The sequence below is a fragment of the Pelmatolapia mariae genome, linkage group LG4 (genome assembly GCF_036321145.2).
Source record: "Pelmatolapia mariae isolate MD_Pm_ZW linkage group LG4, Pm_UMD_F_2, whole genome shotgun sequence".
In the NCBI taxonomy this organism is placed as follows: Eukaryota; Metazoa; Chordata; class Actinopteri; order Cichliformes; family Cichlidae; genus Pelmatolapia; species Pelmatolapia mariae.
The window spans coordinates 11,269,931-11,297,568 of NC_086230.1; the positions used below are offsets into that span (position 1 = coordinate 11,269,931).

Sequence of the window (27,638 nt, forward strand, 5' to 3'; positions counted from 1 at the left end):
ATGAATCTCTTGAAGTATATGAAGTTATTAAGAAGTCACGCAAACCCCCAAACGGCTACTTTAAAGTACAGTGGAAAGAAATTTGAGCAGCGTACAATGGAAACAGTAAAGGGGATAAATAACAAACAGACTAGGTAACAGAGGTAAATGTCTGTCCGGGATGTGTTTGGTATCATTTTCGTTATAACAGCGCTCGCTCCAGTCTCTTGAGTTCAGTTGACTCATTTGGTCAGGTTTTGTTATCACCTTTGTGTCTCCCTTCCTGTCTTGTTTCAGTCCGGGTTTGTGTTTCAGAAGCGACCTGTTCACATGTCACACTTGCAAGTCACAGCAGAGGGTGTCGGTGCTTTGTGGTGAGGGGTTTGCCTTTCGCTGGTGAAGTTAGCAGCAGCCAGGAGAGCGAAAGGGGAGGGGAGAAGAGGGCAGGGGAGGGGTTACGAGCCCAGTCCCGCGGAACATCCTGCGACCACATCTGAGAGTCGGAACGAAGCTCGGCACGGTCCCCTCACCGCCACCTCCTCTTGCTGCGCGGCGATCGTCGCTTTCGTACCCAGTCGTTTAAACCCCGGAGCACGCGCGGGCCGGTTGTCCTGGTGACCCGCTCTGCGAGTCTCGGGCTCTCCTGGACTTATGTTTTTATCTCTGGACGCGCGGTGGTGGGACATCCGGAATGGGGAATCCGTAGGAGAAGACGGCGCTGGCTGGTTTTACTGTTTGCGATAAAAAACAAGAGAACGCAGGCGCGCTGACGCGCTGGCCCGCATAGCCTACGCACGAGATGGACTTCAAGAAAACAAAATTTGGCAAGTAAGTTGAATTCCCAGGAAAAGAAGAAAAAAAGTTTGAGAGTTGTTATCTGGCAGCATATTTTTGTTTTCGTTTGTGACAGATCCTGTGCATCCATGCGTACTGACGCGCCGGCACGTGCGCGATCAGAGGGATACGTTATAGATTAGTTTGTGTGAGAAAGCCAGAGAGAGGGAGGGAGGGAGTGTGCAGAGCAGCTATCTTTATTAAAAATATAAAAAGATTTTTTTTAAAATCTTACTGTCGTGATCGATCCCTTTGATGTATAAGTCGCTTTTTGGTATCTGTGCAATCCATCGGGCTTTCCTTGGGAAGTTGAAAACAGTTCAGTGTCAGTTAACTTTAGACAGAACCGGTCTGTGTGTGTGTGTGTGTGTGTGTGTGTGTGTGTGTGTGTGTGTGTGTGTGTGTGTGTGCGTGCGTGTGTGTGTGTGAGAAAGTGATCTGGAGATGGCGGTAATCATGAGAACCAGAGTCCCAGAGGAGATTAACTTGATCTTTGCTGTAAAAGGAATAGCCTTGAAGTCACAAATATTGGATACACACACAAGCACACACAATCCCTGGGGGTTTATTCATTTTACTGCATTCCTTAGCTCCTTACTCTAACCATCACAGATGAATGCCAGCATTCCCATAATTCTGGCCTTTACCCTAAATCCAAGTCTTGGCCTTTAAAAAAAAATCCAGCGTGATCTAACTAAACTAGCTTGTGTTGGTACAGTCAGGTTAAAGTCCCCACTGGGCTTGATAAAACACACACACACACACACACACACACACACACACACACACACACACACACACACACACACACACACACACACACACACACACACACAGATTCCTCTGGTGTGCACTCACCACCAGCAGATCCAAAGGTTCTGATCCTCTTATATGCAACTGATCTTATTAATGTATGGAATGTGCTGTAATGAAAACAGGGGTGCCACATGCACGCATGTAACTGTGCCGTGACACATCTGCCGGAGGGGAAGAGGTGAGCGCATGGAGAGGGAGACTCTCAATAGAAGAAAGGGATGCTGATATAATAATGCCCTGTCTGATCAGCCTTTGAATTTCCATCTCTCTATTTCACTTCATTACTTACACACACACACAAAGCCCTCCTGTCATAACTGATTAGAACACATCAGAGTACCACATTCAGGTCCACACTGAGCAACAGTACAGCAACAGTGCTCAGACAAATACTGCTCCCTTGTTCTGTTGCTTGGCAGAGCCTAAAGGGACACCGGACAAAGAAACGAGGAATGGCAGTCACAGAGCGATCTAATGTTATCTTGCTAAATGCTGTTTTCGCTTTTTATTACATGTTTATTACAAGTTTAATGTGTCCAGAATTGTTTTTTTAAATTTTGCAGTAGGAAAACATTTAATAAAAGCACAATAAGATGGAAGGGATGAGTCCTGGTGTGTGTGGGAGACAAATAGAGGTTGTTTGTAAATGACAGAGCCCTGATGACATTTTCCACCAGCCAGACCGACAACAACCCCCCGAAAAATCACCAACTTTCCTGTTATGAGGGAATACATTCATATTTATGCATATTTAGGTTTTAATTTTAGTCTAATTAGTCTGTTAGTCTAATCTCAAACAGTTATGGAAACCTAGAAATGTATCTGTTCATGCTTTTTGATCCTTCAGGGTCAGCTGGGTCCTCGCTCTCGTATTTTGGTAAAAACTATAAAGGCACAGATGCTGATCTGTTATTAAATTCTGCTATCAGCCGCTGGTTTAGCTTCTGTGTCTGCAGACTCGTGCTCTGTAGATTAGTTTGACAGGGAGGGAAACCCGAAATCTTCCTGCGTGCGAACACAAGTGGGCCCACACGGACCTGATGTCAGGGTGAACTGGCAAAGTGTAGTTTTAGCACGTTGCCTTGGTGTGAACGTAGATGACGTGCAAAGAGGTGAAAAGGGGTTAAGAAGTCCACGCTCCAAAACCAGAGGGAGCTCGCTCCCCGCATGTGGGCACAAATTGAGGAAATGCTTTCTGTCTGGGAAAAAGCGATCAGGCAGGAATAATGAAATAGAGGGAGAAACTGGAGAAGTTAGTCCTTGAACAAGAATCAGGTTCTTTCACAGCTTTGAGGGCATGAGGACAGATATCACCTGAAGGAAAATGTGAAGGAAACAGCAAATATTAACTCAAAATCTACAAAGAAGACAAAAATGAGAGGATGAGGAGGTCATAGCGAGGCTGATTGCCAACGTGTTGCCATCAGTTAATGAGCACTGCCAAAGTTACATTTTGAGGATGTAATTTGAAGTTAATTAAAGGTGATAAATACCAATGCATGCTGTTACAATACTCAGCATATCGCAAAATGTTAAAAATCACAATAAAATCCTAACATGAGTTATAAATATTGTGATAAAAGTATCCTCTGCCCTCTATTCCCCAAACAGTGAAGTTTTACTGCTTTACTTACCTCTCCACAAAGCTGTGGCGTTCACTGACACCAAAAAAACAAAGCAAAAAAACCCCAAACCCTGCTGTCATCTTGGCATTGGTCAATAAAAATGAGCACGCAGTTTGTGCATTTTAAAATCTGATATTTTTTGAATTTGAAAGGAAGTCACAGTGGTTTCCTTTCTCCCACAAGCTAAATTTTGCCAAAGATACTTTCTTTTTCATAGTCACGTGACTTTCAAAGGGTTCCTTTATCACATATCTGTGAAGCGTCAGAGGTTTGGATTCAGAAAGTGTTTTTTTCCCTCTGATGTCTGGTCAGAGTTCACGTAGCCTCGTATTTGGTAGACATTTAGGTGACTAGTGTGTGAAGTCGTAGTGCATAAGCTTAAGCAGCCACGTTACCTTCCCTTATCTGCTCTCCTTCTTCTGCTTTACTTCCTCCCGACTTACTCTTTCCATTCATCTTTTATAACAACGCAAAGACGAGGCATGTGATGGTGAGTGCACGACCTAAATGTGTAATCAAATAACACAGCTGACCAACAGCAACACACCTGTGGCCCTGCATGAGAGGCTTCTTTTAAACCAATGTGTGCGTGTCCGTGTGTGCGTGTGTTCATCCTGATGTAAAAAAATGTGATTTCGTAACATCTCCAGATGTGTTTTTTCCCTTTAAGCTGGGATTGAGAGGTTTACTGCTGATTACGTAAATACAACACACACACACACACACACACACACACACACACACACACACACACACACACCTACGCATATACACACACCCGCACACACACACATGTAGCAACTTTCTCATGGCGAATAATGCAATGCGGTTAATAGTTAATGGCCAGTGGTGTCCCTTTGTGGTGGTAACAATGAAGCACTCTAAAATGCAGACAGCGTAATGAGGATTAGAGAGCTGCAAATCCTTTCACAATCACCATCACACACACACACACACACACACACACACACACACACACACACACACACACACACACACACACACACACACACACACACAAGAACAAGAAGTAAGGCCTCCAGATCTCCTTTCATTATCTAAACACATACTTTCTCCTCTCCGTCTTCCCCCTCTCGGCCCTCTCTCAGGTTCATGAACTGCAGGGTGCCAGCCAGCAAGAGATACCAGCCCACTGAATATGAACACGTTGCAAACTGTGCCACACATGGGGTAAGTCTAAACAAATACGTACATAGAGCAAACAAACAACACACAATACATGTACACTAAGAAATATATGTGTTGCTGCTGTGTTATATCAGAGGATCCTCTGAAATGATGAGGAGGATTGTGAAGAATGAGGCACAGTGATGTGTGATGGAAGCATTGCGCTGTAATCTCTGAGTCAGCCTGTAGTTTCCTCTAATCTGCCGTAATCCCAGTGTGTCCCTATGGAAGACTACGACTGCCAAAATCAAAAATTAAATAGACATACTTTTTAGTTTTATTTACAAAATATTCCTCAATGTATAAATAAATAAAAAAGCTTATTAAAAGTGATAATTATGTAAAACTACAATAGTGACATGTTTTTAATCAATGCTAATTAATGCTACAATATTTTGTAGTATTAATGATGAATCATAGATATAGAAGATCTAATACGCCACTAAATCTCTTATGGCAGTTAAAATACGTTCAAACGTGTACACAGTGAGTATAGATGTAAGGTCGCCGTTTGGTGCTCAGTTGAACTGTCAAATGTGCAAATATATGTAGTATTTGTATAAAATATTTGTATACACCATATAGATGTTCGCACTCAGTCCCAGAGGGAATATTTATGCAAAGTTTCGCCAACATTGGTCCACTTGTCTAGGAGGAGATAGGGAACATACAAATATAGATGCACACGCTACGATCACTATAGTATGATATACATCATTACTGCTTCCATAGCAGTAAATTAAGAAGGTCAGTAGCAGCCAACTGCTTCAAATCAAATGCACTGGATTAACTGCTCAGTGGGGTTCCCACCTCTATAAAAGCAGAACTTTTGGCAGTTTGCTCGTCAGGAGTTCGCAGGCGTGTTAACACAATGCCACAGTCTTGCCAGGAGTGGACGTGCCAGCAAACTCGTGCCAAGGTCAGACCGTGCACTGCTCAGAGAAACTGTAAAATACCCCAAAACCTACATCTGGGATTCCACAGGCCTCAGTTAGCATGTTATGACAGCACAATTAGAAGAAAAGACTCAGCAAGTATGGCTTGTTTTGAATGGTTACCTGGGAAGCTGCATCTGAATGAACCAGATTGCTTCTGAAACAAAGTGGAGATGTGTGGCCATAATGCAGCCGCAGGACCTGGGCACCTTGCAGTCACTGAGTCGACCATGACGTCCTCTGAATACCAAATTATTGTGGACTCAAATGTGAGGCAATCTGTCTGATGGCTAAAACTTGGACATGTGACAGGACAGTGATGCCAAACAGTCTACAACAGTCTGAAAAAGAAAAGACGATCCAGTCAATGTTCAGACCCCAGCCCGACTGAAAAGCTGTGGTGTTACCTTAACAGAGCTGTGCATTAACAAACACCCACAAAACTCAAATGAGCTGAATCGTCGTGAAGAAGAGTGGGTGGAAATTAATCTGGAATGATGTGAGAGACTGTTAAAGTCAAAAATGAGTCATAGTCATTTATATATGACATAGCCTGATATATTTATATATGATTTTGGCAGCTTGTGTCCTCCATACGCGTCTTCTCAGTGAGAGTGAATGATACAAGCAGCGAGAGGAGACACTACAGCTCTAATGGCCGTAAAGCTTTAAACAGGATGTTCTATAGCAATTTGTGTTCATGATGTATGTTTTGATCATCCCCTCTCCTGCCACAAAGCCCATTAGCATGCCAGTCTGTGAGTCGGTATATCTCGTAAACATACAAACAAAATGTCCTACTTCTGTTACCAAAAAAAGTTCAGTTTTCATCAGTCATTAACACTTATAAAGGATCCAAGTGGACTTTTAGTGAAATCGTGGTTAATATTTTCTTTATATCCCACTTTTGTCCCCTGGTTGTTCACAGAATAACATCAAATACAAAATCTGTAAATATAGTTTATGACCTTTTGGGGAAATATACTTACGTGCTTTTCTTGCTGGGAGTTTGATGAGAAAACACGACGCCACAATGAGTGGAAATAAGGTGGAAACTTTATTGGCTCTGCTCAAAGGTAATAAACTCCTCGTGGATTTATGGGGGAGTTATACACTGGTATAATAACCACGGAGTTATTAAGTCTGGCAAATAAATAATCCCACACATTACCCCCATGAAAGCACAATGTGTTATTTTTCAAAGGTGTTAATCAGTGTTGTTTTGGACAGAGCCAGACTTTCTGCTAAGCGAAACCTTACTAGAGCTCAAGAGTGCTATCAAAAAGTGATTTCTCCTGGGCTCAGAGGAAGAGAAATGTGAAAAGTTTCATTTTCAGGAAGAGTGAAAAATGCCATTTTTCATGACGGCGGTAAAGAAAGTTAATTGTGTAAGGGGATGGAGTTCTGGGTACATTTCATTATTTATTTATTTACCTGTTTGGAACTTGATTAGCATTATGAACAATGACATGAGTGTAAATGAACTGCACATATTAAAGTCTGACATGATTAATGGATTTTTGAATCTTTTCCAGTTGTGGATTCTTCCCAGTATGGTCGGTGGGTCCGTCCTCTACTTTCTGTCCATGGACCGATGGCATCGTGTCGCTGCCTGGCTCTATGGGAGTGGCCTCACCGGCTTATTCATCACCTCAACTCTTTTCCATACTGCTGCCTGGAAAATCAGCCACCTCAGGTGTGTGTTTGTGTGTGTGTGTGTGTGTGGGGGGGGGGAGGAAGTGCTGATAGGGATTTGGCAGATGTGCCATCGTGTACTTATGAGCTGCTCCGGTAGGTTTACGACACAGTCAGATGAACACTTTGTTTGTTGCAACCCAAAAGTTTTACAAAAACACCAGACGAGGAACAATAATCAAGAAATTTAATGTCACTTTGGCTCACAAAAATGTGTTTTTGGTGAGTTTTTTGTAGTCAAAGTGTCCAAAACAGAAGTTATTTGTGATACTGAGGTATGACAAGCAAATTTTATTTTGGCTAACAGCTTTTCCAAAACAACAACAACCAAAAAGTCCCACAAAGGAAAGTCTTTGGAGAAAAAAAAAGATTGTTATGGAATGGAGAGACAGGTTATTGATGGAAAAGATGGCAACTGAAGCGTTAGCTTATACTATTTTATCTACTTCCAGGGGCAGTAGTCTCACTTCTTTATATATTGATAGGAAAATGGGAACAAGGGGTCATGATTTATTGAAACATGCACAAAGATACTTGGAAATGCAGTTTATGAGCCAAAATTGGGTTTTGTTTAATTCTAACAAGCTTGAAAGTCAATATTTGGTACGACCACCTTTATTCTTTAACAGAGCCTGATCTCTTTTAGGCAGCCTTCTCAACATTTCTTTAAGTAGTCTTTAGGAATAGTTCTCCAAGCTTCGTGAAAGACATTTAAAGCTCTTCTTTGGATGTTAGCTGCCTTTTGTTCTGTTCTCTGTCAGGATGACCCCAAACAAATTAAGTTGTTGCCAGTCAGATGCTTTTCAGATGGTATTGCATGATGGTTCTTTCTTGTGTTTGTAATTCAAAGATTTGGACAAGATCCTCAATAACACAGTCCTAATCCATAACAGAGCCTCTGCTGTGTTTTACAGATGGCTGTAGACACTCACTGTTGTACCTTTCTCCTGTCCTTTCCATACATATTAAAATGAATCTGAGCCAGAAAAAATGTCCAATTTGGATTAATCACTTCATCGGACCTGTTGTCACTGATTTTCAGTTCTTCTGCAATGTGCCGTACTTCAACCTTTTCTCCCCATTCCCCTTCCTTAATAATAGCTTCTTGACAGCCACCCTTCCACTGAGACCATTTCTGATGAGGCTTCAGTGAACAGTAAATAGGATGCATTTCTCAGGTCCTGTGTCAGATCTTTGCAGGATTATCTGACTTCTTGAGGTCATGACTTTCAGATAGCGTCTATCTGCTGTAAATAGTTTTTAGGCCTGCCACTTCTTCTTTTGTCCTCCACTTGCCCAGTTTACTTAAACGTTTTAAGGACACACTGCACATCATGCTGATATGACAAGTTTTCAAAAGAAATGGGAACATGTGTTGACATGTTTTTACTCACAACAAAGTGCCTAAAGATACAATTTAAAATTGGTTCCTTGCTAAGGTGTCTGTTATTTGTGGACACAACACGGCATCATTTCTTGAGTTAGTCACCTTTTTGATCCTTGAACGGTTTACAGGTCAATTTGTTATGTGTTTCAACAAGAACAGGTATTTTAATGCTGCTATATAAAAATAAATTTCCAGGAGATCTAAAATCATTACATGGATTATGCTTATAAAACGTGCTCATAGTTTTGGTTTAACCCTGTAAGATCAAGCCTGCACGAGGGTTGATCTTAGCAGGCCACGTCACCGGGTGACTATTCTTGTATGAAGAACAGCAGATGTTTTTTTGTCCCATTGCTGCAGGTGTATAAAATCAAGCATCTAACCATGCATTGTAAATAGCTCACCAACTTTACACTAACTGTAACAGGATGCCACCATTGCAAAAAGTCAGTTTGTGAAATTCCCTCCACAATCAACTGCAAGTTATATTATTGCAAAGTGGAACCACAGCAAGGCAGCCTCAAAGTGTCACACCAGGTAAAGTTACAGAGCATGGTCGGCGAGTCCTGAGGCCCACAGCACGTAAAAATCATCAGTAACTGCAGTGCTCCAAACATGAACATTAACACAAAAAGCATCAAGAGCTGTTTGGGTTAACGTTGTAGTGCTGTAATTGTAATGTGTAGGTGATTCAGTTCATTTCGTTATACAGCCCTGAAACCTTGTATTAAGAAAAGGTGCATAATTTGTAGCACTCATTTTGACTATTTAAATGTGTTCCTACCCTTTATACAACATTTTCAGAGTCCTCCTCTGGTCTTTCAGCCATATTGCTGTCCAAAAAACAAACAACACTTTCCACATTTTGGTGGACAATCATATGACCCCCTATGAATAAGCAGTTGGCGGCAGTAGGAAGGAAAAACTTCCTTTTATCAGGAAGAAACCTTCAGGAGAATCAGGCTCAGGAAGGGGCAGCCATCTACCCCGACTGGTTGGGGGTGCGGGGAGGAAGATAATAAAAATCTTCATACAGCCTGGATCCTTTAAATTTTAGAATTATTATGTTACTCTAACTGAATCTTCACAAATGAGCTCATGCCTCCTCCTCTCTCCGTGTAGGAAGGTGGAGCAGCGCTTCCACATGTGTGACAGAATGGCCATCTACTTCTTCATCGCAGCCTCCTACTCTCCATGGTGGGTCATGTGACTACAGCAAAAAAATAAATAAAGACCAGAGCGAACACAGTGTAACTGTGTAGGTGCGATGTCGTGTTTCCTCAGGTTGATGCTGAGGGAGCTGGGACCCTGGACGTGCCACATGCGCTGGCTCATCTGGGTCATGGCGTGCATAGGATCGGTGTATGTCTGCTTTTTCCATGAGAGGTAACACAGCCTCCATTTGTACTGTGTGCACTAATTTGACACAGTTAACCTGAAGCCAAAGGCCTCCATTCAAGTGTTGATAGAAAACACAAGAATGCTGTTTGGAGCACAAATAATTAGGCAGGAAAATGGAGGTATTGTTATTTTTATTATGACTTCACGGTCCGGTTTTCTACCTGCAGGTACAAGCTGGTTGAGTTGCTGGGATACGTGGCCATGGGGACTGTTCCTGCTTTGGTCATTCTCTCTATGGTAAGTCTACATCACATAGATGAGTCTTTCTCAGTGTCTGCCACTCCCCTTCCCCCCTGCAGACTTCCTTCCACTACCGTTACTATTTAAAGAACCAAACTGCGGCTTTTGTTTGAGTGCCCCATAACCCACAGATGCGTCTAACTGCTGGTAATAGAACTGCTGACTATTTTCCAATGCATAGGTCTTACATTGACTTCCCCTGTTGCACTGAATCACTGATTTCCATTTGATTATGCTCTTGAATTCAACTTATAGAAGCCTGAAATTGTCACTTTCTCTTGGGTAAGACAGTCAACACCTACTGAAGTAGCTGCTACATTCACTTACAGCCCGAGCCGTTATGGAGTGGTTTTTTTTTTCATGTGCCCCTGAAGATAAAGGTAGTAACGTAGCTCATTCTCTGGCTCCATAAATCACGCTGTGTTTTAGTTTCATGTCTGAGAAATTGTATTTCTTGACATCTCTTTTATTAAAGGGAAAAGCTGGCATAAATCTTATTGTCATATTTTATAAAAAGGCCTTAAACAATGTGCTCAGAACCTGAATCTGATTCCTTTGGGTTTCTTTTTACCCACATGGAGTTCCAGCCCTTATTTTTCGTAGCACTTCATAGTTGTGGTGCAATTTTCTCATGTCTATTTGAAAATTCATGCTCCAGATTTCAGTGCATAAAAACACATGAAGGACAGAAGAAACAGAAATCATTTAGGCCAGGTAGGGCATGACTTGATATACAGTATACTCCCAAAGGTATTCACTCACCCATGTAAATCACTGAATTTAGGTTTTCTAATCACTTTCATGGTCACAAGTGTATAAAACCTGGCATCTAGGCATGCAGACTGCTTCTAAAGATCTCAGGAAATCAGCGAATTCCAGCATGATACTGTGATAGTCCAGCCCAGTCATGAAATTTTCTCACTACTAAATATTCCACAATCAGCTGTTAGTGGTATTATAACAAAACGGAAGCGACAGGAAAAGACAGCAACTCAGGCACAAAGTGGTAGGTTGCACATATTCCAACATGCACCTCAAAATCATATGTTATTACAATGTAAGGAGAAGTGGTTAGGATAGTCCGTGATACAGCCTGGGTCCTTAATAAGTCAACGTAAGAAACATTGTTGGTCTGATCTTCTAAAATAACCAAAAACTACTCATTACTCAGTATACTTTGTTGCTTCTTTCTTTTAAAGCTTTGTTATTATGCTGTACCTACAGGTAAGGAATTTTAGGTATTAAAAGTTACACTCTAATTGTGAAAAAGTCCATGGTAAATGTTGGAAAACTACACCAAGTATTGGGCTGTTCGATAAAGTGCTACTCCGTCTTTTATGGAGTGGGCATATAAAACGGCATTTCTCAAAAATTTGGGAAACCTCTTTTAAATAAGAATATTTCTTATTTCAGATGAATCCACGTTAATTCAACCAAAAACTGGATACATCTTTAGCAAACAAATATATCGTTTATTCACTGTAAGTTAAAATAAAGCGTCTTTTAATTAATTACCAGCAAACTTTCTTATGTTCCAGGTGGAGCGCACAGGTGTGTGTGAACTGGCCGTGGGAGGTGTCTTCTATGGAGTAGGCGTGGTCTTCTTTAAGAGCGATGGCCTTGTGCCATTCGCCCATGCGATCTGGCATCTATTTGTGGCCGTTGGAGCAGGCATTCACTACTACGCCATCTGGAGGTACCTGTATTTACCGGGGACACAGCTGCAGACGTCGAGGTGACCGGCTGCATACTGATGTTAAGCATTTCCATGCCGACAGGCTGAATGACAAAAGTGCATTTCATGTAGTCAGGACGTTAGTGTTTTGACTACGGTAAGCTTCACTTACGAAGCTGTGCCACCTGGGACCAATTTTTGTACTGTGTGCTGACTATATAACATTTAGCCTCACTACACCAAATTGACGCTAATTTATAATGTCTAATTCTGCTCTTTTAGACATAATTAGCAACACTGACACTGGTTTGTGTGCCATGTTGACTGTCTGTAGTGTTTCAGACGAGATCCGAGTGCCAGGCCTGCATTATGAAATCTTCATTCCTGCTTATCTCCGTCAGTTAGAGGAAAAGTTTCTAATTTTGGGAAATGTGTTTATTTTCTATCAGAGGTAGATGAGAAGATTGATAACAATCTGTTTGTGGTAACCACGATACTGTGCACAGACATGTTCAGATCTACAGATTCTACATCGCGCCATCAGAGAGACATTTGATCACGTCAACGATCTGACCCCTCAAAGAGCCCTGATCCCAGACAGACATCATGGAATCAGTTTGGGATCACATGAACAGAAGCAACAGCTTCAGGTTATATTTCACCATGTTTCAAACATCCTCAGTGACAGGCATCCTGAAAAACATGGTTCAAGTGCAATGAAGGAGAACGGGCGCAAATTCAGACCTGAAAATAATGCTCAGTATTTTGTTACGGCTTGCAGTTGACAGCGGTGTGCACTGGTGCGTCACAGCCTGCTCGGAGGTTTGCTTTTGCCTGGTGGGTGTTGGAGGTGTTGCCCCATCACTTGTAAACCCCGCCGAATTATTTAAAGCATAAAAAATAAAAAATAGAGATCATCCATTTTCCACGGTGGCACGGTGGTTAGCACTGTTGCCGCACAGCAAGAAGGTCCTGAATTCAATTCCACCATCAGGCCGGGGTCTTTCTGTGCGGAGTTTGCATGTTCTCCCCGTGTTTGCGTGGGTTCCCTCCGGGTACTCCGGCTTCCTCCCACAGTCCAAAGACATGCAGTTTGTGGAGATAGGTTAATTGATTAATCCAAATTGCCCATAGGTGTGAATGCGGGAGTCAATGTGAGCGCCAATGGTTGTCTGTCTCTGTGTGTTAGCCCTGCGACAGACTGGGCTAACACACCTCTCGCCCTATGACAGCTGGGATAGGCTCCAGCGCCCCCCGCGACCCTGAAAAGGATAAGCGGAAGTGAATGGATGGATGGATCTTTTGATGGGCTCTTACCAGCAAATCAGTAAGCACTCAGGAGATACGACTTCATTGCTACACAAGCACTCACAGTACACTTAACTTTAAACCCCTGCACACCACTCAGGTTTCTCGACTCATTGTTGCTGATGCTGTTGCACTGACAGACATTTACTTCCCAAAATACACTGTTAAAAAAAAAAGAAACACTTTTTAATCAGATTATAGCATCAAGTCAATTAAACCTCTGGGGTATTGATCTGGTCTCTAGCAGAAGGTGTTGTCAGCCAGTTTCAGCTGCTTTGGTGTTGATGAAAAACAACAGGTGCACTAGAGGGGCAACAATGAGACCCCCACCAAAACAGGAATGGTTTTACATTTTTCCCTCCCCATCTTTTTTGATTTTTTTTTTTTTTTTTTAACACTACTTTTGCGTTTGGCTAGGGTCAGTATCAGACAGTCATGCTGGATATCTATGCTGATATGAACTGGGTAATGTGTTAACCCATCAGCTGGATTGGCATCTGCTTCTTTGTGTAAGGAGGAACATAATGAGCACTGCCAGAGCCACAAAATGACCCTCTGGAGACCACCAAACAATTACAAACAGACTTCATGAGAGTGGCCTGATGGGCCGATGTCCTCTAGTGGACCCTGTGCTCACTGCCTGGAAACATAGAGCCTGATTAGTATTTGCCATAGAATACCAGAATTGTCAGGTCCACCACTGACACCCTGTGCCTTTCACACATGAGAACAGATTCACCCATGTGACAGAGGTGAAAAGGCCTGAAGCAGCAGAGGAAAACATTATACTGCCAGTTTAGCATGACCGGTTTGGTGGTAGAGCAGAGAAAGTCTGGGGAGGCATATCCATGGAGGGACACACAAACCTCTACAGGCAACGTTGGTGTTGGGATGAAACCTTTGGACCCCACAGACCCTACGATGGTGCTGTGGGTACTGGGTTCCTCCTGCTGCATGACAATGCCTGGCCTCATGTAGTAAGAGCATGCAGGCAGCTTCTTGGAGGATGAAAGAATTGATACTACTGACTGGCCGCAATGCTCACCTAAATCCAACAGAACACCTCTGGGACATTGTGTTTCAGTCCATCCGACGCCATCAGGCTGCACCTCAGACTGTCCAGGAGCTCAGTGATGTCGTGGTCCAGATAAAGATTTCAGGGTATCTTTGAATTCAGCCCTTGGTAGGTTGATCATTTTAATTTCCTTCAAACGGTGTGTCATCTTTTGGTTCCTCAATACCCGTTCCATATCAGTGTAGATATCGACCATGGTTTTCTTTGCCACTGAGATATTTTGTGTCTTTTAAAGTGTTCCTTTTGTCAACACCAGCTGCTCAACTGTTGGTCGCGACTATTCTGGGCATTATTTTACAAGCACGAGGTTACTGGAAAATCAATAAAGAAACCAGAGTATCACTGTTTTTATGCCAGACTAGTAAAACAGTAAGAGTCTTATCGATCTTCTCGTCTTTACAAGAATATATATGCACTTTCCCAAAATGATGAAGCATTCCTTACAGGCATATCTGTTACTGAGCATTCCTAAGCTGTTAAACTCCCTACTTTCAGTAATCCAACCACAACTAATGTGCCAAAACTCACTACACAGGAATCCCTTTCCGCTGTTGGTGCTACATTATTGCTCAGTGGTAAAATATGACAGTCAGGAAGTCGACCAACAAAGCTGCCATTGATAGGCTTTCAATATGGATTTGGCTGTAAAAGCTGTTACAGATTTTTGCCACCTTATGTGACCCCTTGAGAGGATCTGCATTTGACTTCAGTTCATTTTCACAGTACATGCACGACCCCTGGTTTCGTAATTAAACATACTCATCTTTGGCCGACTGAGACCGAATTAAGCAATCTGCAGACAGGCTTTAAGGTCACATATGTCTGTGTGACACACTGGAGCCAGACTGTAAATGATCAACCTGATGATAACAGACGCGAGTAGAACCAGCTACTCGTGTGTGGCTGTGACTCAGTTTTGAGTTTTATTTTTTTTTTTTACTTATGTTCAAATTAAATTTTCCTAAAACTGTAATTTGATTTAGAAGACAAAGAAGTCCGTCTCATTATGAAAATGTCAAGGTCTAATGCATTTCGTATCCCATTCGGGGGACTTTAAATGCCAGTTGTTTTGTCTAAATGGTGCGCTCTTGACTTCTGAGCACTTTTCTATCAACAGTGATGTGTAATGTAGAATTTGCTACTGTCCTCTGACTACGACAGAATCAACGTAGATCGTAAATGCAAATTTCTATTTCCACATTTCAAGATTTTCTTAACTTCTAGTACTTTCATTACTTCCGTTTTAATTCTTGAAAACAGAGCACCTACTCAGGAAATGAGCAATTTTTTATCTTCTTTTTTTTTTTTTAAATCAGATGATCTATTTTGTAAAATGATATTTCTGTCAAATCACTGTAATAAAGAAGAAAAATATTACACTGAAAGGGATCTGTGTGCTTTATGAAAATCATATCAGCGTCAACATCAAACAAATCAATTACAAAAATGCATTGTCAGCGGGATGATGTTGTGTTTTGTACATGAGTGTGTGTGTGTTTGTGTCACTGTGAGTGTGTGAGGCTTGTGAGGGCTCGCAGTTGAAGCGGCAATGCCACATTAGTGTCTCTGTGCCACTGCGGTGCGATGACATGGGGAGGTGGTGTCAGGACACTCTGAGCTACGCCGGGGGCCTTCAGCAGCGACCACAACTCCTCCCCTCGTGTTACTACAGCAACGAGGTCCTCCTCATCAGAGCACCAGGCAACCGATCCGCTTCTGGTTACAGTCCTTAGTTTAGAGAGGAACAGAGACACCCTAAAAAGAAAAACAAAACAAAACACACACAAACGATATCAGAACATTACAAAGTCCTGGATGAAGAAAAGAAAATATTGCATCTTTAAAAAAAGTCTGTTACCGAGGTATGAGGTCATGTGACCGTGACGCCAGCTTAGCGAGAGCGCTCATTAAAGTGTTGATGACTTTAGGGGCCGGGCAAACCGTTCCAGTTGGAGGGGCAGACGAAGTGATCTCAAACAGCACCGCCTCCAGCGCTTCAAAACAGGAAGTGATGAGGCTCACGGAACAGCGAGAGTCACATGACACAGAGAGGTACTCTCCCAGCACCCACACCTGAGAGACAAACAAGCTCAGTGCTGTTTCAGCATCAGGTTTTGAGCAAATGCTGAAATGTGAGAAGCACTGGGCTTTTGCACATAACCCAAGATACACAGAAGAGTCAGCACTCTCTTTACCACATGTGTATAGAGTTCCTCTTTGCTGTAGACGTTGGCTGTGCTTCCAGCAAACTCCAGCAGCTCATGGGACTGGTTCACGACCAGAGAGGGGTGGAGCTTACACAGCCTCAACAGGTGGCAGCTGAACACCCTGCAGAAACAGTGAGAAGTGGTTGGAGCGAGTGAGTGAGGAGATGAGGATGAGAGTGAGGCAGGCAGCAGCGCTTTAGTGTTTCGGTGTACCGGTGTATCTCTTTGATGTACACAGGGATGTTAAGTAGCAGGCTGCTTCTCTCCAGCATCACCAGAATCAAATGAGTCAAAAGCTTCTCGTCAGCGATCTGAAAGAGACGCGCGACATATTTTTTTAATAAGGCGCATATTGTAAACTGCAACACAGCAAGTACAGACGCAACGAATTTGTAAAGAATGTTGAATCTTTTTACCGTAACAATTGTGTTAAAGAAAACGTGCAACAACACGGGGACCGTCCGAGCACACTGAGTGACTCTCGGCCAGTCAGCAGCTTCAACCAGCAGCTCATGGAGCGTGCTCAGTCGGTCAATTGTGTCACCTAAACAGGGAGATACAAAATTACAATGATTTCATTGGCTAGAGCATAATTTAAGACGCCACCTCCCCCTGCTGCTTAAACAGAAATACAGAAGAAACAAAAAGCAAATACACTGTGTGTTGATCAGAAATGTTATTATTATTTGGGGCTTTTTTGCCTTTATCATAAGTGCAGTGAAGAGAAGACAGGAAAGCAGGGAGGAGCCTTGGGTCAGAGCAGACCTGAGCCTCTTACAGGAACAGTTTGGCCTTTTATTCTTATTTGATTTCTGTCTTAAGCTGTGAAACCTTTCCTTCTGTTTTATGACTTGTCCTACCTGAGCCTGCCTCAGTTCGGAGCACGAAGAGGAAAAGCCCTCTGAAAGAAGGGTTTCGAAATGCATCCAGTGACACGAAGCTGCGACCGACTGGCTCAGAGATGGGCAAACATGTGGACCTGTGACACATGAGACCCAGTGAGACAGGGATAAAAACTGTGCATGTAACCAAATCCCTGTGGGAAGCAGTTTTTCTCCTGTGTGTGCCTGAACCTGTGCTGCAGGACCAGCGTGGCAGAGAGACAGGGCAGGTCAAGCAGGGTGTGAAGCAGCTCCACCGCAGTTCCAGTTGTAACCATAGAGGGCAGCAGATCCACAAAGTCATCCACCATCGCTGGACTGTCCCATGCTAAAAACTACATAGAAAGAGAGAACATGTAAGGAATAAAACGCACATCCACAATCTAACAATTGTTGCACATGTTTTCTCAGCTTTTTACCTTCAGCAGGTTTGGAAAGTAGCGCGTGTACTGTGGAACCCGAAGCTCTATGCTTTCCAGGTTAAGTCGAAGGAAGCGTAGAAGCTCGTGTGCCAGGAATGGGTCATTGAAAAGCTCCGTAGGAAACCGACCAAACACCACCTTCCACACGTTCTCACAGTCCACTGCAGCCATCTCGCCTGATCGGATATAAATAAACATATTCAGCCTTGCACGCACAGAAAAAGGGGTCATGCATGATGTCATCGTGTGAGCAACCAATTTACAGTGAACACACGTGACCCTGTTTTCCGTTCTAAACTTGTGGCAGCTGCGAGCACATGTTGCTGTGTATGCGCACCGTGGTTGAGGTAGAACTGTGCTATGGGCAGCAGGACTCTGGCATACGACAGCTCTGAGCTGAGGCGACCAAAGAGAGCCTTTATGCAGGGGAAGGTCCTGTAGACCAGCGAGGTGTCCTCAACACACACGCAGTCCAGGATGCACACGGCCTCCACCAGACACTGAAACAGGAAACAGGACACAAGGGCAGTAGCATAAATCTTGATAACACTGCAGAACTTTCTTTTGGTTAACACCAGTGGTTTCTCTAATGCAGGGGTGTCAAACATAAGGCCCTAGGGCTAGAATCGGCCTGCCGAGGAATCCAATCCAGCCCACTAGAAAATGTGAAGGAGGGCTTAGTTTTTACACACTAACTACATTTTCGTAGATTTTACAGCTTTTCCAACTGATAAAAACCTCAGTCATGGCCAATCATACTGCACTAAAAAACCAAAGTAATAGATAAACATCTTAATGACAGAAGAGTTCCTCTTTTTTTATTATCTACAATAGAAATGTCTTTTTTTTTATAGTGGGTCTGAAGTTTAAAAAAAGATTTTCTGTACACGTCTATTCCTTACAATTTAATCATGCTGACAGGTTTCCTCCACTTACTGCAGCTGCATTTCTCCATTGTGTCAAAAATCAGAGATGCACTGTTCAAACTCCACTTCTTTTCTCTTATATGAAGCTATCTGAGGGACTCGGTGTAGTTAAACTACACAGGAAGGGGAGTTTTCTCTGGTCTGGCCCCTTTCAGGTCAGAGTGGGCTGTGACCTCAAGAGGTGATGTCACAGCCCAGACTTGATGTCTGGTTCAGCAACATTTATCCCCAAATGAAGAATGACTGAGCACTTTATGCACTCAACAGCTGTAAACAACCTCCAGAGGGATACATTCCACCTTCCCTTTGAGTCACTAATTCACATAGTTTGGCTCTTTTTTGTTTTGACATGTTTCTATTTATTTACATTATACTGTGAGTCATTCCCAAACTGTGTTACATATCCACACAAAGTCAGAAAAACAAGTCAAACTGTGAGCTTGTATCAGCAAACAGCAGTGCATCTTACAACATCATTGTGTGCAAGTGTAATGCAAAGAATGTAAAATGTAATTAGGGGGTTAGGGGCATTGTTGTGGGTTAGAAAAGGACAGTGTAGATCAGCAACTGAACCAGACTAAGCCAAGCATCCTATCTAGGTCTCCTTCTTTAAGCCTGACTTCTTAAACAGAACACCAGGAGGCGCTCTTTACTACAATACAGTGAACATGAAAAGCTAGCGTTATCTACATCAACACTGTGGCTCTTAGTTTAAGCATTAAAGGAAGTCGGGCTGTTTAAGTGCCAAGTGTCTAAAAGTGATTTAAACCCCTCAGTTTTGTGATAATAAATGATACGCAGACTCACCGCTTTTTGCAGTTCTGTATCGGTCTTCTTGTGTGCCTCTGATGGAAAGAAAACAAATAAAGATCCGTGCATGAGGAATTCTGCTACGCGGCTCACTTTTCTCTCACCCGGTGCAATTTAATGCGCACACACTCACTGCGGTCGCTCTGTTCGATGAGGCGCTGGCAGTACTGGAAAGCCTTCTCTCTGAGACGCTCCTTTGGAGGCAGCAGTCGGCTGGAGGAGGACGTCGCCGAAACCATAGAAACTACGGACCCGTCCACCTCCGATCGGTCATCTGTGACAACGTGTAACGGCTCGGGAATTAGAGGTCGTGACCTTCTCGGTATAATGATTCGTGATTAAGGTCTATATCCGATTGCTCCGAACACATCAGGAGTCAGAGTTAAATTGTGTTTCTGATGATGTTAAGTAGAATCACTACAGGTTAGTAAAATGCCTCATGCCTCGACTGAAACCTACTGTTGCAGTCTCTAATTTCACCTCTTAGAACACACAGAAATGAAAGAAATCAACACAAATGTGCTCGTATTTTTGTGATGTTAATCAAAGCTTTGTTACAGTATTCTTAAAGTGTACCATGCAAGGGATCAAAAGAAGCATTATTAGACCACATTAGCTAGTAATAACTTTGATATAAACTTTCATTTTAGGAACCTTGTTTTCTTTGCTCATATTTCAGACACCAGTACTGTGAAGCAGGATTTGAGGCTCTGCGAGCTAACATCAGGTTTAACCCTTGGTTTTCAATATCATGAAGGGCGTTCCCATCTTACCGGGATTCACCATCATAGCACCCACAGCACAACCTGCTCCAGGACAGATCCACATGTACTACCAAAACACCACCTATTGACCCTGCTGCACAGACAGTGACAAGATCTCCCTTTTAGAGACCGTTTGAATCCCGACAAGCATCAATAAGAGACACAAATTCTCAACAGAGGGAGCATTATTATTTTCTTTTTTTCCTGCTGGTTACAAGCAAATTTAAAGCCATTTATTTTGATTTATATATGACATTATAGTCCTAATACAGAGAAGTATTAACAAATTGTCAGCTATTAGATAAGAAGGCCTACTTGCTAGTTTGAATTTTAGAATTGTTGCTTACGTCCACTCATGAAGCCCAAGGTGGCAGCTGAAAGAAAAGTCCGCTCCGACAAACCACTCCACTCCTTATACCAGCTTCACAATCGCTACAGAATCCTATTTAAGATTTTACTTATTGCTTTTAATTTACTAAATGGTATGGCTCCACTTTATACTCCAGAACTGCTAACACTAACACTGGAGAATCCATTAATGTTACAGTCCAGGTTTGAAAGAAAAGGGGACACTGGACTTTTACTGTTTTAGCCATAACAGATCAGCTCCCTGAACCGCTGTTACATGCAGGACGGATTCATGCTTCTGTGCTGTTTACACCAAATTCTGACCATCTGATTTTGGTGAGCATGTGTGAATTGTAACCACACTTTCCTGTTCTTAGCTGACAAGAGTGGCACTCGATACGTTCTTGTGCTGCTCCATCTCATCTGCTTCAAGTTTCTTCTGCATATTTTGGTTGTAATGAGTTGTTATTTGACTTCTAAGTCTTATAAGCTTGAAGTGTCCTGATGATTCCGTCTTCCACAAATGACTCGATTTTCTTTTCATTTTCCTCAAATTTGTATTCTTGTGGGACATTTATGGGTTTAGCCGTATCCATGTTTGCGTTTGGTCACATGGTACCAAAACCATCCCTTTTACATTAACCAGCTTATAGCTTGATTTGGAAAATCTTGGCTGACTTGTCAAGCTGACGCTGCTTAGCAGAACTACGGTATAGCCAGGTAGTAAAACAGATCCCTGATATGTTGAACTTTCTTTAGTAATCTGTAACTGTTTCCATGCCAAATTATACAATTAAATCATTGCGAAAAATGTAAGCCAATTCAGAGTGATCAGAATATTAAGCTCACATAAATCCTTTACAGTTTTGGTAAAAGATTCAAAACGCCATCAGATTACAGTTTTATAATTCATCCTTACAAAAATATGTTTTGACCGTGTGGAGAAAGGCGAACCATCACTGCATGACTAAGACTAGCTTCATATTTTGTTTGTATCTTCGAGCCAGTCTGTGGGCGACACTGATTACCCAAATCACTCATATCGGCATCTGTTTGTATCAGTGGATTCTGTATGAGGCCAACTGGACTGGATGAGTCACACTGACAATGTAAACAAAACAGCGTCTATGTTAAAACTGAACAAATTCACTTTGTTAACAGCAAACTGATGAACTGGCCCTCTGTGCACACAGGATGCATTAAGATCTTTAACTTTAACATGAGCTCACTACCGAGGGCTAGATGTAAGTAACCATACACGTTTGAGAAAGTGACGATTATCACTGATGACACAATGACTAATAATTGTCGGAATGCTATTATAAGAAAGCAACACAGTCAAATTAGGGTCAAAGACCACAAACATCCAAACACAGAAGTTTCAAGATGAAATTGAGCTTGCCGCCCACACTTTACACAACACATGCAATGTGTGGCTGTGTGGCATTTGCAGTTCAGCATCTCACTCTTAAAAGTGGCTGCTGTCAGAGCATATGTGATCATGATTAGGAACTCATAAGAAAAATTAGGGGAAGGCAAATGACTGTGGAAAGAGGAGGTTAAAAGTCAGAGATTATGATTTCTGATTAGAGACTTGTTTGTTAGTTAAAGCTTAGAGTTGTGAGTTGATCCGTACCGCCTCCAGTTAAAGAACAGTGGGGGAGTTCAGCTTATTTAATTCTTAGAATCAGGCACATGCAGGGAAGGTTCACAACCTCTCATGTCTTACCATTTGAAAAGGAGTGGGAGTGGGAGAGTTGTAGCTTGTTTGCTGAAGATGATGAAAACACAGAGCAGGTCATCTGAGACTTAGTCATATGAAGCAATAACAGCCCTAATAACTCTTACCTTGAAGCAAAGGCTCCTCAAAAAATAGAATAGTCATTCTTGGAGAAGTATTATACGCCCATTCAAACACCTGCCATTTAAGCTAGTTTATAACTAATAGAAGCAAAAATGGCTCAGATGGGCAGAACTGTGGAGCTGTTTGTAAATAGAAACACATAAAAGTGTCACTAGCATATTACAGCAAATGGTCATACCTGCATCTACTGTGGTGCTGCAGCTGGAATGGTAGGTGAGAAGCCAATGACGCAGCATGGAAAAGGAGTAGACATTCATCCACTGGTCTTCAGTGAAGCCCTGACCCACACATAGGACAGTGAAGAAATCTCCGGACACAGACCCATCCAGCTCTGCTATAGGCACCGGCTGACAGTGGGGGAAGGAAAAAAAATCCACAAATAATCCAGTTTAGCTTTACTAACTTATATATTCACTAGTTCATTACCTTCCTGGAAGAGTCACAAGCTTAATGTAATCCTATACTTGCTAATACTAATAATACTTACCTTATACTTGCACAATATTAAAATTAACTGCTCACCTGACGGGATCTGGGCCCCGTGAAGAATCCTCCAGAGGAAGTCCCGACTCCCTGCATGACGCTAGCATAACGCAGCCAATCAACAAGCTTTTTGCTTACAAGGGTCATTTGATCTGCAGACAGTCAGAATTGGAGAGAGATCTGAGTGCAACTCTCTCCAGTGAAAACAACTTAAAGCAATAAGATAAGACACATGGAGGTGAATCCAGAGGTTTCCCTTTACCCGTCATTATCACTCTTCTCCAAATTAACTGTACTTTGAAGGACTAAACAGGCTTGAAAACACACAAAAACTTTCTTTATATACATTTTAATTTTATGAAATTACCAACAAACATCATAACACGGTGTGTTCTACACTGGGTGAACAATTAGTTGGTGCACATAGCAGATGCAGGAAGTGATGTGGAATTATTTTTTGCAACATTTGATAAAAGTCCAGATCTGTATCTCTATGTCCCGCTACCTTCGCTGAGGCACTCTGGGCTGTGTGTGAGGACGTTGTTGAGGACTGGCAGGGTGTGCATGAGCGAGTGAGTCGGCCCTTCAGACGGTCGACTCTCCAGATTGCGAAGGAGTTGAGTGCAGAGAGATGAAAGATCACCCTTCGATACAGCCTGTCAGGATTTAAAGTGTGAAAGAGGATTGCATTAGATAATGCCTTTAAAAAAGTCCAACAAGTAAGACACACACAACACAAACTGGGACTGTGTTACCAAATGTCTTCTATATTTAAAGTTACAACAATACTGGCTAATTATTTTCCCAAAATCCTGAGCTGCAAAATGATGTGGTGAGTCTTATAAATACATGTCTCACAGTAATGAAGAAGTAGGCTCAACCACACAATTTCAGTTCTGCCCACCTGTGAGAGCAGCAGACCAGCAGCGTGACTGTTCAGCTGACCGAGATTGTCCTGGTTGTAATTCAGCTCCTGACCAGTGAGGGGCAGCGTTTCTCTGAGCACAGCAGCGCTCAGCACCTGATGCTGCTCCGCAGGTGATGAGAGAAGCGCTACAAACCTCTTCTGGAGCTCTAAAGGCAGCCTTGGGTTGACGACAGCAGAAGAGAAATAAGACAACGCACTTATTTATCCCACAGTGATGCAGACCCAAGACATTTGGCTTGACTTGCTTTTTAATAATTATATTAAGCTGAGGGATAGTTTTAAACATGATTACAACTTTAATTAAAAGTGTGGGAAGAAAGGGAAGCTGCTCTTTACTGTGAAAAACAGACCACATGGAAAGTGAGAGGCTGAACTGTTGAAAACACTGCCTTTGAGAACACAGAGCAAAGGAACAGCAACTTGCAGACATAACAGCAAAATGTAAGACCTGACATTTATTCGTTTGAACTGCTGATTAGTGGAACTCTTGACTCTTAGGTGGTCACGGTGGATGAAACATAGTTTAGAGGTTGTTGCAAGCAAACAGATGACATAGGTGCTGATAAGGTGATAGGCGCTGAGAGCAGAGGAGACCACGGCAGTGTGGAAATGTGGGTGTCTGATCACCGATTTCAATCCCGCCCCCAGTTTCTAGGCATCCTGACTAAACCACAATCCCAAAGTTTTCAAAAGGAAACAGACATCATGCACAGGAAGTGCTACTGAAATTGACAATTAAAAAAAAAAAGTGTAGAGTTTGCGTACCCTGAATCTCTGACACTAATGAGGAAAGAGTGGGAGGAGGGAGTGAAAAAAGTGGGTTTAGAGAAAGAGATAAGTAGCTTAAGTTATAAGAAATGAATACACAAAGGTGGAGATGAATCATTAAGTTTAAAATGTAGAGCAGTGAGAATGAAAACTGGTATCAGCTCATCCACGACATGAAGTGTGAGAGGCGTGGGTGGGAGTTCTTACGTTCGGGTGTACTTGGTGGCAGAAAGGATGAGGTGCAGCCTCTGCAGGGAGTCCACTGTGTCATGACCGAGCTCCTTGCCCTGAAGCATCTTCATTAATCTGCTGTAAAACTTCTGCAGCTCAGACTCCTGAATCTCTCTGCAAACGACAGAATGCGGCTGGTTTTGATCTCTTTAAAGACCCCTGACAGATCTCACGGAAGCTAAACACTCGTTGAAAAAAATAAATAAAACCCTGACAGAGTTATGTGACAGCGAACACATTTCTTTCTACTCAAGTTAAAGTCGCAAACGCTTTAAAGAGCCCTGAGAAGAATGTATCTTTAAAGTGCGTTTGAATAACATGGAGATATGTTCAACATGCTAGCTAGCTTTAGTTTCAGTAGCTAAATAGATTAAAGGAAAGCGAAATGCGGGGAGAGGTGAAAGAAAGAAAGCTATCCTTTCATTATGCCCTTACCTTGCTTGTTTAATTAAACTCTCTGAAGCGTGAGAATACATTTTGAAAGAATATTATTCTGCCACATCTGTCTGAAGCGGAAGGTAAACAGTCCGTTTGCTAATCAAGTCCTGACTGGAATCACATGACGTGACTTTAGTTCCGCTAATGAACTAAAACCACTGTCGGACCCTCCCACTCCGTTTGTATTCAAACAGTTTAAAGAAAAAGTGCACGGTGGCAGGCATATTTACGGACGAACCGAACAAAAATGACTGTGCCTACAAACCTTCTCCGGAAGCATTTGAAAAGGTTCCAGGTTTTTGCGATAGTCCTTCGACGTACACAATACGTTACAATCAGATGACAACGAATTTGTCAATTATAGAAGGGTACATTTAATTCTTAATAGGTAACATTGTAACTTTTAATTTTGTTATGTCTTTATATTTAAACATTTAACTTAGTTTGATACTTTTATAAATACATTTTTTCTTCTTCTCTCGCCTCTCCAGCTTTGTCCTACTAAACCTGAGCTGTCCCTTTGATGTGATCGTTTCTAATCCTGTCCATCCTGAAGAAATTTAGCGTCTTTAGCTCTGCCTATGTACATGATAGCAGGCCTCACTACCGTCTTGTGGTGCTGATAATTGTAGTGTGCATACTAATACAGAGCCAGTATGCCAATATCAATACTGAGACCGATACTTTCAACTTTCATGCTAGTATCGATCTGATACCAATACCAGTGTTGGTATCAATACTATAGATCTGCGGACCCTCACATTCTGTAACCTTCGCTTTCACCCTTCCCTTCTTAGGCTTTTGTCCCACAAAACACCTACACCACTTGTCTCCACCCACTCCACCCTGCCTGCACTCTCTTCTTCACCTCTCTTGTGCACTGTCCATTGGTTTGGATGGTTGACCCGGGGGTTTTAAACTCACACACATTCACTATCTCTACTCCTTGCTGCTTCACTGTTACACCTGTCTCCCTCTCATCCACACACATGTATTCTGTCTTGCTTCTAATGACTTTCATTCTTCTTCTCTTCAGTGTATACCTCCACCTCTCCAACCTCTTTTCCACCCACTCCCTTCTCTCACTACAGATCACAATGGCGTCCCTAAACATCACAGTCCACGGAGACTCCTGGCTGAGCTAATCTGTCAGCACTTCCTCTTCCATCACTACTGTCTCGCTGTCCTCATACGTCCCTCATGCAGTACCACAGTTCCTCTCTTGGCACCCTATCATATTCATTTTTCTTTAAATCCACAAAGACACAATACTACTCCTTCTAATCTTCTCTGTGCTTTCCCATCAACACTCTCAAAACAAACATCCCATCTGCAGTGCTCTTTCTCATCATGAAGCCACACTGCTGCCTACTGCTCGTCACCTCTCTTCTTAACCTATAGCTTTAACGACTCTTTCCCACAGCTTCACAGTACGGCTCATCAGCTTCATTCTTCGTGCATCCTCACACTCCATCCTCTCCTTATCTCCATGTCATCTGGACCAATCTCCTGACTACTCTTCATTTACTACTATAACTTATGTAAAATAAATTGTGTTTATTTCCTTTAGTTTTGATCGCTCATTGTGTTGAATTCTTTCTATGAGTCTGTCTGCAACACGCAGTTGTTTTTTTTTTTTTTAACTGTTTCTGAATCGGTCAAAGTAACACTTCTATTTGCTTTAATGCAAATTAGCCCCTAGCCGTGTGCTCTTTCTCCAGTGAAGAGAATACAGCTCCTTCTCTATGTTAATGATAGTCGCATAATCCCACCACAACCTCTTCTTCCCCTATTCAGACGTGAAAGACATTACAAAATTGCGCACTATTAATACGCAGTTTGCTCGCGTGTAAAGACAAGTTTTTTTAGCCAGTTGTGGCTGAAACTTCACTTGTATGTGAAATCTAGACGAATGGCACATCGGCTCTTATGGACTAAAGCAACAGATAAATAGTTTATGCAGTGTCAGGGTGCTGAAATGTTGCCATCATCAATGTAACAATATGTAAAGTAGGCCACATAAAGCCATAAAAATACAAATACCTATAGGCTGCCTATGCCCAAAGGGTGTTTTCACGTTATGATCGGTGAAGCTTGATGCTCGGGAATGCATTTAAGCGTTTCTCTTTCTGAAGCACAGCATCAGACGAAGATAATGAAGTGAAATAAAAGGGGGGAAAAGAAGCTGCCGCTAAGTTGATATCACCCAGCTGAGTTTACGTCAGATTGTTAGACAAGAAGCATAACAATCCTCGTATAATACACTGTAAACTCACAGGTCCCTGTTAGAGTGGACGGGTTTATGGCAGGGCAGTGATGCCGTATCTGATCACAGCCACAGCGCAAACACTTGCAGGTCACGGCGGCTGCTGCGGGGTTGCGCTCTTCCTCACCTCCGTGCGCAGAGCTT

At 42.4% G+C, this 27,638-nt stretch overlaps 2 protein-coding genes across 4 annotated transcripts; one reads left to right on the forward strand and one right to left on the reverse strand.

The window, feature by feature from the left end:
- Positions 1 to 15,537, forward strand: mmd2a (monocyte to macrophage differentiation-associated 2a). Of its 2 annotated transcripts, XM_063471450.1 has the most exons (7): positions 5 to 807; positions 4,364 to 4,445; positions 6,913 to 7,073; positions 9,582 to 9,656; positions 9,744 to 9,845; positions 10,028 to 10,097; positions 11,639 to 15,537. In XM_063471450.1, the coding sequence occupies exons 1-7, from the start codon at positions 779 to 781 to the stop codon at positions 11,837 to 11,839; spliced, it is 720 nt and encodes a 239-aa protein (XP_063327520.1). In that variant the 5' UTR covers positions 5 to 778; the 3' UTR covers positions 11,840 to 15,537. The 2 variants fall into 2 exon arrangements, with proteins under 2 accessions (XP_063327521.1, XP_063327520.1); XM_063471451.1 differs by lacking the exon at positions 9,582 to 9,656 and having other exon boundaries at positions 1 to 807.
- A 1-nt stretch (position 15,538) lies between these two features.
- On the reverse strand, positions 15,539 to 25,334 carry ap5z1 (adaptor related protein complex 5 subunit zeta 1). 2 transcript variants are annotated; one of them, XM_063471448.1, is made up of 18 exons: positions 25,226 to 25,334; positions 24,767 to 24,904; positions 23,768 to 23,948; positions 23,369 to 23,519; positions 22,903 to 23,015; positions 22,559 to 22,727; positions 22,246 to 22,287; positions 19,538 to 19,678; positions 19,402 to 19,439; positions 18,006 to 18,168; positions 17,666 to 17,844; positions 17,439 to 17,581; positions 17,226 to 17,344; positions 16,782 to 16,909; positions 16,579 to 16,676; positions 16,354 to 16,486; positions 16,017 to 16,231; positions 15,539 to 15,913 (listed from the first exon to the last, which is right to left on the reverse strand). In XM_063471448.1, exons 1-18 carry the CDS (start codon positions 25,264 to 25,266, stop codon positions 15,661 to 15,663), a joined length of 2,445 nt encoding a protein of 814 aa, XP_063327518.1. In that variant the 5' UTR covers positions 25,267 to 25,334; the 3' UTR covers positions 15,539 to 15,660. The 2 variants fall into 2 exon arrangements, with proteins under 2 accessions (XP_063327518.1, XP_063327519.1); XM_063471449.1 differs by lacking the exon at positions 22,246 to 22,287.
- Positions 25,335 to 27,638: the final 2,304 nt, after the last annotated feature.

Coding starts and splice junctions, on each gene's coding strand:
- mmd2a (XM_063471450.1), top strand. CDS start 779: ATGGACTTCAAGAAAACAAAATTTGGCAA. Junction 808..4,363: donor AAGAAAACAAAATTTGGCAA/GTAAGTTGAATT, acceptor GCCCTCTCTCAG/GTTCATGAACTGCAGGGTGC. Junction 9,846..10,027: donor GTCTGCTTTTTCCATGAGAG/GTAACACAGCCT, acceptor TTCTACCTGCAG/GTACAAGCTGGTTGAGTTGC.
- ap5z1 (XM_063471448.1), bottom strand. CDS start 25,266: ATGTATTCTCACGCTTCAGAGAGTTTAATTAAACAAGCAAG. Junction 22,288..22,558: donor CAGCACCACAGTAGATGCAG/GTATGACCATTT, acceptor CATCATCTTCAG/CAAACAAGCTACAACTCTCC. Junction 16,232..16,353: donor AGGAACTCTATACACATGTG/GTAAAGAGAGTG, acceptor TTTGTCTCTCAG/GTGTGGGTGCTGGGAGAGTA.